Raw genomic sequence first — 12798 nt, 5'->3', positions numbered from 1 at the left:
ACTATTTCATACAGATAACTTATATTATTGCCTCATAATCTGGTTTGGGTTCGATTCCTGAGGGGCACAATTTTGGATTATTATTATCATTACTTTGTGTGTGAAAAGCTGTTAATATTATTACCTCATAATCTGGTTTGGGTTCGATTCCTGAGGGGCAGAATTTTGGATTATTATTATTATTACTTTGTGTGTGTGTGAAAAGAAAACGAACTAAGTAATGTATTTCAGGAATACCTTGGAAAAAAGTGGTATAATTATTACACGGAAACTGAAAGGGGACAGTCCTTGTCTTTTTAACTTTCAATCTTTAATCTGTTCAGTCTTAATTACTACTTTCTTGATCATTTATTTTTTATTCTCCCCTCCTTTTCTGTCAATTTAGTTCCTATCTTCTTGATCATTTCTTTTTCTATTTTCCCTCCTTTCTTTCTCTGGTCTCTCACTCGTTATCACTTATGTTATCTCTTGTCTTTTCTCTCCCCTAAAAATGTTTTTAAAGTGGCGTGCCCAAGCGGGTGTTGGTGGGGGTCATAACCTCCCCTCTTTGGCCCAGAATTCCTACAAAAAGAACATCACAAAAGTAGGAAAAGATGGCAAAATGAGGGCTAACTACCAGAAAAAGTGTACGTAAATACATTCCACTTTTCAATGTCGAACCTGACTCACTTCAAAAATTATCTGCAGGCACACATGTATCCTTTCCTTATCTTGCAATTACATGATGTAGTTAATAGCTTAACACAATGAAAATTTCTCTTTGACCATTAGAGGGTGGCAAGTGCTAATCGTGTTGAAGAGTTGCGGCACCAGGACAGGTGGAAGAGACTTAAAGAAGAGACAGAAGCATCCTTGCAGCAGATTCGCCAGCTTTGCCAGATGAAGGAACAGAAGGCAAATGAAAACGTCAGCAAGGCACAGCAGGAGAAAGAGCGTCAGATAAAAGAACAAGGGTATGTGCGTTTTATTTGAATTATAAACATACTCGAGTACAAAAATGAAATTGATTGTGTAAAGGTATACTCTGTACATTGCACTATTCATTGCACAGGGGTGTGTGGAGAGAGGGCCCAACACTATTGCAATCTTGTCAATACTGGAGGTGATGTGGTCAGCACCATGCTCTTGAATCAGTTAACCCTCCACCCAATGGTTGTCCGCATATACCCATTGATTGGAGGCTGGGTGACCCTAGAACTACTTGAAAGCTGCTAATTGGAATTGGAAAAAATCCCACTTGAGATCACCCACCCATGTAATTGAACCAATGTCTCCCAAGTGATAGATGGGCTACTAACTTTAACACCATGGCTTCAAACTTGATTGTGTTTGCATGCCCAACTGCTAATGAAATAGTATGCGAGTTGTCCATCATGATTTCCATTCAGTCTGTTTTCAACAATATGATAATCATGAGTTGAAATAAAAACATCAAACATCACATGAACAGATTCCATTCCGAGAATGAAAAAGAAATAGACAATTTGCCTACTCTTGTCTTTACCCTTGTCTATACATTAAACTGACTTATTGGGCTGGTGTGTACAAATATAATAAATATAATAGTAGATTTCTTTCATTTTGTTCCCTAGAGTACAGAGATCAACAACTTTCAAGGCGAAATATTATCATGATACATCCAGGCTTGACTGGCACTGAAGTCAAGCAAGAGGGTTTGGCATAGAAACAACATTCTCTTCTTTTTACTTATATTTTTGGTTATTTTCTGTAATTTTCCTACCTCTGTACCTCACAACAATAGGGATGAAAGAGGTAAAGGAATCCTTGGCTTTATAGCATTCTGCAATTATACCCTCAAGAAGGCTGACAACAATTTTTTCTTGGTCACTCGTTCATAAGGTCACTAAGCAAAAAGCAGGAGCCACTGTTCCAAAATTTTAATACAAAATTTTCAAACCCACAATTGCACATTACTTTATAATTTGGTACGTACTTTATGTTTCCAAATTCTATTGTATATGGGTAAGTAAAGAAATAAGTTCACAAAGAAAAGAAAGTAGCTTTGGATTTGATTTGTAATTGCAGTTTGGATCGAGAACTTAGATTGCAACAAGTCCGTCGGTTACACGAAGAATTGGCTGATGGTTTGCAAAAGTGGAGGGAACAAGTGATGCACTTGCAGTGGGAATCTCTTCAGCAGGCTGAGAAGAAAGCCTGCGAACAGGTTGAAAAGAAAAGGCAAAGAGTGGGACATGAGAATAGAGCTCGAGAACTTCATCATTTTGAAATGATGAAGAGGTAAGTGTTGTAATTTAATATTTTTCTTCAATTATTTTGAGAAACAGCACTACAAAGTTTCCATTAGGGAAGTTCTGAAATCAATCATCAGAGGATACTGTTCATCCTGCCACCTGCTGTTAGGTGAGGAAAGCTTCCACTGCCTCTCTGGCAAAACACCCCTTTGAAGGCAAGGTCTTCAAGGTGGCTCTTCAGTGTTTTGTGTGTGGGAGACTGACAATCATTATCACATTTAAATGGCTTCCTAACCTATTACACACAGAAATACCACCCCTGATTTCTCGAACAATTCTCTAGGACAGTGTACTAACCATGAGACTAATGGTGTAACTAGAAATGTCACATTGGAGATGTGGAATATTCTGATTTTTTTTTTGTTCTATTTCTCTGCTTGTTTAATCACAAATGTCTACTTTTGAAAATAAAGTGGAGGGGGACAGAGGGGTGGAATGCGAATCTCAAACAGGGGTGGCATCAAGGATAGGCCAGACTGGGCCATCTCTCACCCTGTCAAAATAGATTAGGGAAAAATTTTGATGGATTGATTGACTGATTTTGTGTTTTAAGTCCACTTTATGCACAGTAAGGCTAATTGGGATTGGGCCTACAGTTTAAAGTGGGATCCGAACCACTATGAGCCTCCACCAGGTTTTGAACCTGGGAACCCTTGATTACAAGGCGACGACGTTACCACTACGCCATCGGGGAGGCATAGGCAAAAATTTTGGGATAAATAAAATGAAAGTACATAGTTAATGATCATTGTTTGGTTTACATAATATTAATATGAATTGTTATTTGAAAATGTAGTCATACAAATTTGTAACAGCTATCCAGTGGCCCAACCACACTAGAAAGACTGGCAGCACAACTGATCTCAAACAATGGGTAGGAGTCAAACATTGACTCCACCTTGGACATGCCACTACTATTTGAAATTCTCCCAGCAATTAATATTTTTTTTCCTCTGCAACAGATCAGAACTTGAACATTCTCCATGGATCAACAGCCCTTTGTGGGCCATGTGGCTTGCCAGTGCTTCAAGTCCCATTGCTAAGCCCATTCTAAGTTTCAAGCCTTTAGTCTGATGCTATTGGTTTCAAGTAGCTCCTACCAGGGATCATACCTGTAACCATTGCACCAATGGCAAGACAGTTAGCCATTCAGCTACATAGAAACTCTACTTGAACATTCTTGAGCTGAACAATTATTTACATTGTAACTTAAAAATGAACTATTACACACATATATAGTAACATTCATAAAGCTCCCTCCATATTTCAATTCAGTAGTTTATTCTGTTCTTGTGAAGTAAGTGGCTACAGATTATTTGCAGCATCTTAATGTAAGAGTGTCTATATTTAGGCAGATATTTAATGTTTTACTATGAAGGAAAATCAAGTGGATGCAATTGTAATTACAGGGTATCCATGGAGGATGAGGCTAGAGAGAGGTATGTTAGGGAAATAATCCAACAAAAGGAAGCCAAAATGAGAAGAATGCAATACGAGAGGGATTTGGCCATCCAGGAGTCACGGATGCAAGCTCAAACTACAGCTGATCTTCGAGAACACTTACGGTAAGATTGTTAAAGTTTTCTCCAAAACATGCCTTTTATTTTTTCAGTTTGTTTCTTCATAGGCACAAAATTATTATGTAAATGTTGTTGCGAAATTCTGATTTCTATGTACTATGTTAGACGACTTCGGAAACCGCAACATTTAAAGCTATTATGGACATTAAGCACAGGAACTTCGAGCCTTTGCATATTGATCAGGCTATCGGCTGAATGTTTTAGACAGGCATGCAACTGTCTCCAGGTTTTGTATGCATCAGCCAAGTAACCTTCAGAACCTTTGTTCTCTCCTGTTTTGGTGACGATGGAGCATTTAAAGAATTACTGCTATCTTGACTATCAACTAATAAACTTTGTTCTGAAAATGACTCTTTTCCTATTTGTAAATCTGGATCATTGCTGAAATCACAATCAGTTTCCTCAACATAGGCCTTCATCATCTGTCATAAATGTGTTAAATTCTTCAACATCTTCAGCAAACAGCTGCTTTTCTTTGTTTTGATTTTATTTTTGATATTTAGCATCACTTTTCTGCCACTTTTGGCTAGTCGTGATGATGAGGATGAGTGATGATGTCATGAAAATGATGAAGGAATTCTTACAAAGAGCATCCCTGCCCAGGCTTGGATTTGGACCTGACACCTTTGGCGTCATAGTGTGCTGTGCTAAGTACTCTGCCACGGAAATCAGTTTAATCTGTTCGAAAACTACAAGTTCTTCTCTCATTGGCATTTCCCATGAAATACCCAAGAAATCTGTTGTTAACATAGCTTGTTTCATTGTGCATAATGCACGTAACAGCTCACAGTCGCATCTTAATATACAACAGAAATAGTTTTGTATCTTGTCTTCTCTTACCCTGATAACTGTGCACTTCCCACTCCCCTCTCGCCACCTATGGTCCACAGAAAGTCAAATTGAGCCATATGTATTTTCTTTTGTTCTACAACACAACTAAACTGGTCTTGTTCAAATATCAGCAACAACTACATGAAGATGAGGTAAGTGTTGTAATTTAATATTTTTCTTCAATTACTTTGAGAAACAGCACTACAAAGTTTCCATTAAGGAAACTTCTGAAATCAGTCATGAGGGGATAGATCTTAAGTGTGCTTATGCTGCCACCTGCTGTTAGGTGAGGAAAGCCTGCACCATCTCTCTGGCATAACACCCCTTTAAAAACAAGGTCTTCAAGGTAGCTCTTCATTTTTTTTAAGTGTGGGAGACTGATAATCATTCTCACATTTCAATGGCCTCCTCGATTGGAGAATATTTGCCTACTAAAGTTACAAATATTTTATTTTCTTGTCATCATGCTATGTCTCACTACCTCTTACATAACACAGCTAACAAGTTTTTTTGGGGTAAAATATTTAACCACGCCCGCACTTATATTTTCTTCTTCTTGCAGGCGTACCTTATCACCAGAAACCTTTGACAGAAAAGTTGCTCGTGCTGCTTTAGAAATGAGAATATCTAATCGGCCACCGACCGCAAGTCCAACAATGAACAGATCTCATATCTTCTTGGGATAAACATTACATTGTTGAATTTCCATTTCATTCAAAGCTGAGAACAAACACTTGTGTTAAAGGAAACAAAAACGTGAATAAGCGGACGATTTCTCAATCCATTCCATCCAAGGGACGAATGAAAGACGAGTGTAAAGTGTTAGCACTGCAGGGTATAAATAGAGCTATTTAACTGCCTCAAGAATGTACAGATGTGACTTGAAAACTCATGTGATATGCAATGAACACTGTTTTTGTATTGCTATATTTTACATCAATTACTTTCAAGTGTTGTAAGACATTTAGTAAGTGTTACTGAAAAATTTATTTACCTTAGCATAATGTAATGTTTAAGTAATTTGAAACATGAAAATCAGTGGTGCTTGTTACAAAAATAATACGAAGGAATGGGAAAACAATTAAGGAAGAATGTATGAGTTTGCTCTAAATTTTAAAAGACTGAAGGACATTTCCAATCTACTTCCTCTTCAGTTTCAAAACTTTGTTCCTTATCTTCTGTATCACATCCTTATCTTCGAAGAAGAGTGAATGCAGTGTTAAATCCGGTGAGCAAATTCGGTACAGTAAATTAGGGTTTAGAGTGGACCAAACTTGTGCATTTTGCAGGCATAGTTTCAAAATATGACCTACAATTTAGAGAACTGATTTTGAGGTTACTGTAGATATAAAAATGTAAACTTTTTATAAATGACAAATGTACATGTGAAAGTACCTGAATAACCAATCAATTCCCTGGCTTTTCGATATTAATAAACCCACACCTACACCCAGGCCAGAACTCAAACCCAGAACCTTTGGTAACGAGATCGTGAGACAAGAACTTGATGTGCTCAGCTTGCCTTACCAAGTATACAAACCATCCTAATCTACTCAACAGCAATCTTGACATCATTAATTAAAGGTTGGGCCTTGTCCTGGATGCTCACCTGACCCAGTGAGAGCCATCCAAGTAAAGACAGGAATCGGAAAGCACTAGATGTAAGTTCTCTCTCTATTATTGACCTTATTCTAGTTAACCCGAAACCTGCCACTTCTCTCTTGTACGGAAGACTCCAGAAGAGTGTCTGTTTCCCTATAATTTTAAAGCAACTTACTTATTCACCGGGATAGCTAAAAATCTTTGAATCCTTGTTATCTGAGAACCTGGTACCTGGATATTTAAAAGAATCGTCAATTCAAACTGAGATATTTAAGTCCATCTTATGCTCATATAGGCTAATCAGGGCTGATCCACCAGGTATCGAATCCAGGACCACTTGATTACGACACATTATCACTATGCCATCAGGGTGGGCCTATTTCCTCTGGATGGCTCATTAACCTAGTCGTTCTTAAGACTTTAAGACATGAAACAGCTGCTTGTAGATGGTTACAAGCCATCATACCACACTTTCACATGGAGATTCACAACTATACTTGCCTTCATACTGGAATTTGAATTCAACAGAAACTTTCACTGTAGTGATCAGTGAAAGTGCTCTGAAATTTTGGCCTGGTTTACTGCAACAATTTTTATTTATTGTATATATATTTATTATGCACCCCATCTAGATTAATTAGAGATAATAGAAATAAAACATCAATGCAGACATGCAAGTAAACAATAAACAGAACTTCAAATTTTCCAGAAATTACCCATAAAATATCCTTTTACCTGAAATTGGACCCAGATTTATATCCTCAGAAATCAACTCCACTGCTTCAGAGATGCACTTTAGTTTGTCAAGGTTTTATGTCATGCGGTTTCTGTGCAGTGCACACTTACTGAATTTCATTTGAAAGTGTCGCTGGACTGTCACAATAGACCCTGTACGAGCAAATTCCAATACACAAAATGCTTTCTCTTGCTTCCATGTCATCTTGAGAGATTGTGCCAGTAGCGCTCGTAATGGCGTTTAGCTACACTACCTCACACAAACAAAAACTTATGACCGTGCACCTTCAGTGATTGGCCATTTACTATTTTTAATACTCTTGCTAGAGGTCTTTTACACCATTGCTTCTTGTTGGGTATGCACACAGGCTAATGTGCATGCATTATACACATTCCTTTACTTGAAATACCAAATAGACTACTAATTAACATGTAATAATAGATTTACTGTAAAACAGCTTAATGTTCATCTTCCATAATGAACACCTCCATATTTCAACAAAATCATGAACAAAAGCCTAACGATATTTCACACTTAACACTTCTGAATCATGGTACTTATATAATCATATTTATAAATATTGTGAATAACTTTTTATTGTTAGTGTTGAAGCATCAGAATCAGTGGAAATCCGTAAGAACACCAGTTTCTATCCATGCCACTTTTACTTAGGCCCCTATTTGAAAAACCCAGTACCTTTTTTGTCTTTAGGTGGTGGTATTTTCAATTGAAATCCAAGATGCCATAATCTGAATATGCAGGCAGTAGATCATCAAAATTATAGGCTCCTAAAAAAAGGAAGCACGGAAATAGCACATTGTTTCCATCCTTATGTAAAATTATAGGCCTTGGAAGAACTGCTGGAGACGATGTGAGTTTTTTAAAAAAAAAACATGTGTAATGTGTAGTTAAATGTTATAGAAGCAGACCTAGAAATCCACTAGTTAATTTTACTTAGCATACTCCACTGTTCAGTAGCTTGAACACTACTGACACATAAATGCCACCTCAGTTATTGATCATTGGAGCCCGGATTTGTATGTAATTACATAATCTATTCCTTTCTAGATACATATCTTGAACAGGAAAATGTCAATGAATTATATAACTGGCAAAATTTTACATAACTTTTATATTACATATTTTTACATATTTGCCAGGATATTACATATTTTACATATTTGCTAATTTACTTTACATAAAACAACATATTTTGGTAACTTTTTGTAATCTTGATCCTTATTCCTATATTTTTGATCTCTGAAACATGAGGATCGATATTTTTAGTTCATGTGATGTCATATTTTCTAATTAATGAGACTAAAATTGACTGCCAAGTCGAAAGACAAGCTAGAAAACCCAAAAAGAACCAGGAAATGTTATTTATCAAAATATGCTAGAGTTTTTCCCAGCTGGAGTTTGTCCTTTTTTGAATTTATAAAGTTGATACAAATTTTAATTTGAACAACTTATGTCCTTAAAATTATGTTGATTATGTTCAAATAAAATAAATATCTAGCAGAAGTCTTGAAATTGCTTGAGTACTCGATTATTATTATTATTACATATTCTTTGATAGTACATATCCTTTTGATGATACATATTTAGGTACATATTTTATAAATTATTGTTACATATTTATGTACTACATATTTTGTACTTCGATATTACATAAAAATGCTGGGTCTATTGATCATCTTTAACATTCTACACACCGTATCATGAGAGTTTCAAGTTTCAGTTCTGGCCTGAGCTGGAATGATCATTTACGAGATTCTCTTCATGAATTTTATGTTCATTTGGATTTGTTTTTAAGTCTACTTTATGCACAAGAAGGCTAATAGGTAATTCCGTACAAAAAGGGGCAAAATAAATAATTTTTGAAAATACATCTAGTGAAATGTTATCTGCATGGGTAAATAGTATACTTTCTATAGTTGTTTGGCAACAGTGTAAGATTACCCAGCATTTCCTACTTTCCAGATGGCAGCTATGATAAGTTCCCTGTAATGTGACTGCTGGTTCCCAAGAGAATTTCTTTATTGGGTAATGTTTTTTTTTTTTTCATTTGAATACGTAATGATATTTAGTATTTAGACTTTACCAAGTTAATTGATAGCTAATTTGCTTCAAAATTTAGTGATGTGCTAAATATAATATTTATTGGAAGTTATCTAATTTAGGAGGTTTTTGTATTATCTCTTAGTAGGCTGTAAGTGAGTGCTGAAAACAAATTAACAGCTTACTGCAAGCAACTAATATCTAGTAACGGTAAGCTGAACTTGTGTAACGTAAGTGACCAGTACTTTTGTAACATAAGTGACCAGTACTTTTGCAACTTAAGTGACTTGTTTTACAAAATAATTGCTGTTTAAAATGATATAATGAGCCATCTACATTAATTTAATTAATATTAAAAAAATAAGAACACACTTTTACTTTAGTAGATTATCATGAAATTGTTTTGATAGAAGGTTCCTTTTATAATCATGAATGGGCCTCTGGAGTTGAATAAAGTAATGCTGTTGCCTCTGCTTCTTCTTGTTTTAGTACCAGTTGTACCGGACTGTAAAAAGTCCGTTGCACTAAGGGGTTGACCAGTAATTTAAATGTAATTTTATATTTGACAGCAAGTCTATACATAATTGAACTATGATTATGCCATAGTTACTATTAATATTTATTAAGGTTGCATATGAATTTCCATATAAACTTTAAAGATCAAAAATGTATGAGTGAAATTTTTGGGTTCAGGTCATTGACTTGTAAGAAATAAATTTACTGGGCTGTGGTCTCACAAAGGTTGAGAACCACTGCAACAAGCAGCCAAAATACACCACTATTTGCTCCGTAACTAGGTTTAGCGGCCATTTAACCAAATTATACATGATGTCCTACAAAAACCTGATAAATTGATGATATGATCCATATTTTTGTGACGTCACAACTTCAAAATATGTCACTAATGTATTTATTTTGAGCAAAGAAAGCATAATTTCCATATTATTATATGTAATATTGCACCTTGTTTGTAATGTATATCTTTTGTTTAATATTTATTGTATTTTATGCTCTATTATGAGTAGTTCAATGTATCTTTAGATTTGCGAGAGTGCACAATGTGAATTTGTATTTCTAACCTTGATTAGATGTCAGTTTTGTTGATAGCATCCTTTTGTAGATAGTGAGTGATTCATCTGTACTTGAATCTGTGTTCTCGAAAATAGTATAAAAGCGAGGATATCGCGTAAGAATTAACACACATTCGTCACGGATCGTCGAGGATTTTAAACTTAAAAAGAACTCCTCGGTGTTGTGCATACATCTTGGTATGGTAGTTCGGGGTGCAAGCTAAGCCTATGTGACCATAGGTATGCCGATGGCCATGCATTGATGCTATGCACAATACTGCAACCATTCTACGTTAAGAAATAAAGCTAGCCTAAGGATTAATTTGTGATAAAAGTCTAAAGAGCAAATATTGGCTCAGTTATTATTGCATATCTCTTGGTGTGGTAGTTCGGGGCGCAAGCTAGGTCTATGTGATCATAGGCATGCCGATAGCCACACATTGAGTTTATGCATTTTAGTTGAGTCAAGTCATCGTCAAAGCGAAATCCTTCATTCTAAGCCTGTTTGCATTATAATCACAATAAATAAAGAATAAAACCTTTCATTATATCTACTGCAATAATGTGGTTTTATTCCTCTGTGCTGTGAAGCATTGTCTTTGCCTAACACTATCCCTGTACCTGAAAGGAGTCTGTGTACTTCACCGAGTCTCAGCGTTCACCGCTGAGTATTACTGAGTTATTAATAATAAGAATAATACAACGACATAGTAACAAATTTAATAATAAAACGTTTTAATAATAGAAACTTGAACGTATCATTAGATAACTTCCAATAAATATTATATTCAGCACATCACTAAATTTTGAAGCAAATTAGCTATCAATTAACTTGGTAAAGTCTAAATACTAAATATCATTATGTATTCAAATGAAAAAAAAAACTTTACCTGATAAAGAAATTCTCTTCGAAACCAGCAGTCTGTATCGAGTACAGAGTCTGAAGAAGACCTTGCTAGAAGGTTGAAACGTTACGTTTAGTTTATGTTTTTAATAAAATGAATTACTGCCTTGATCAGCATATATTTTTTTTTTTATAATCATGGAATCAAGGCTTAATGATGTTATAATTTCACTAGATGTATTTTCAAAAATTGTTTATTTTGTCCTTTTTTGTATGGAATTACCCTGGGGTAATTCCACAGTCACTTATGTTTGAGTTTTTTATTACTAATACCCTCTTCATAATTCAGACTGGTAACGTAAGTGATTATTATTTTATTTTCTCTCTTTACACATTAGTAATTTTAATACCTCAAAATGGTTTTGAGTTCCAAGACACTATATCTAAGTTGACACAAAGTTATATTTTTCAAATCGTAAAAACAGAACAGGAAAAAAAATCGCAATTTTACTTTTCACATATTACTGTCACATTTTGTGCAATGTAAGTGATCGTTTTATTTAATTTTTTTTATTATACAATGAATAACATTGATCAAATTTGAGTGAGAAAGTTGAATTATAATTTTAATTAAGCTAAGGAAATTTTTAAACTGTGTTGAAAGTAGTGAATTATTGTGAAATAACATTTCAAATAATTTTATCTTCTCTGAATGTAACATAAGTGACCGTGGAATTACCCTAATCGGGCCTGGAACTACAGTTTAAAATGAGATCTGAGCCACTATGTGCCTCCACTGTTGAATTTTTTGTAATCACCATTTCATCATCATCGCATTTAGACAAAAACCAACATGAAATAAAAAAATATAAATGCCCAGGTATATAAGTCATGTTTGTGCACCCTGTAATGTCTAATTTCTCTCTGTTACAGGTGAGGTGTATTGAGCCCTTATTTTCCATAGTTCCAGTGCTATCAGAAGATTTGAAGAATAAACTTGCAAGAGTAATTTTATCAAATTGGAAGCCTAATGAAAAAATACTTGATTTAGGACAGTTTCATCGAAATACTGGTATTAATTAATGACTAATTTTGATGTTCTAGATTAACATATAGCTGTCTCAGTGGCTAGGTACATTAAGCAATTGTCTCATGACTACAGCCCGGATTTGTATGTATTTGCATATTCTATTCCTTTCTAGATACATGCCTTGAACAGGAAAATGTCAACAAATTATATAATATTTATATAATATAATTATATAACTGACATGATTTTGATGTGGCCACGGTGGCTCAGTCGGTAACGCGTCTGCCTACCATGCTGAAGGTCCCGGGTTCGATCCCTGGCCGGTTCAAATCCGGGAACTTTTCTAACGTTGGAAGCGGCCCCGGCGCCCACCCAGCATCGAATAACATGGGTACCTGGGGGAAACCCTGGGGGGGGGGGGTAAAGGCTGTCAGGGGCGTGATGCTGATCACATCACCCCCACTCACGACCGGATCAAGAAAGTGTGGGGCGTTACCCCCACACCTCCTATATGCCTTCATGGCGTGGTGCTAAGCACAGGGGAACACTTTACCTTTTTTTTACCTTTTTTTTACATGTTTTTGCATAAGTTTTATGTTACATATTTGCCTGGATATTACATATTTGCTAATTTACATTACATAAAACAACATTTTTTTTCCTATCTTGATTTTTTCATGTGTTTTCAATCTCTGAAATATTATGATGAAAATGTGTAGCCCATGTGATGTCATATTTTCTAATCAATGAAATGCATAGTGCTTATGGTCA

The 12798-nt window shown here is 35.4% G+C and overlaps 1 protein-coding gene across 1 annotated transcript; it reads left to right on the top strand.

The window, feature by feature from the left end:
- Window positions 1-771: 771 nt before the first annotated feature.
- LOC145983581 (uncharacterized) lies at window positions 772-7027 on the top strand (the record flags this gene model as incomplete). The annotated part of the gene is made up of 4 exons (XM_083116648.1): window positions 772-953; window positions 2047-2259; window positions 3683-3838; window positions 5247-7027. Coding segments are annotated over 4 exons (675 nt in total), but the record flags the coding sequence as incomplete, so codon positions are not given.
- Between the last annotated feature and the right edge of the window lie 5771 nt (window positions 7028-12798).

This window comes from Lepisma saccharinum, unplaced genomic scaffold (genome assembly GCF_977018435.1).
Source record: "Lepisma saccharinum unplaced genomic scaffold, izLepSacc3.1 HAP1_SCAFFOLD_1332, whole genome shotgun sequence".
NCBI lineage: Eukaryota > Metazoa > Arthropoda > Insecta > Zygentoma > Lepismatidae > Lepisma > Lepisma saccharinum.
Note: the sequence above shows the minus strand (reverse complement) of the source record. Positions and strands in the feature narration are given on the sequence as shown.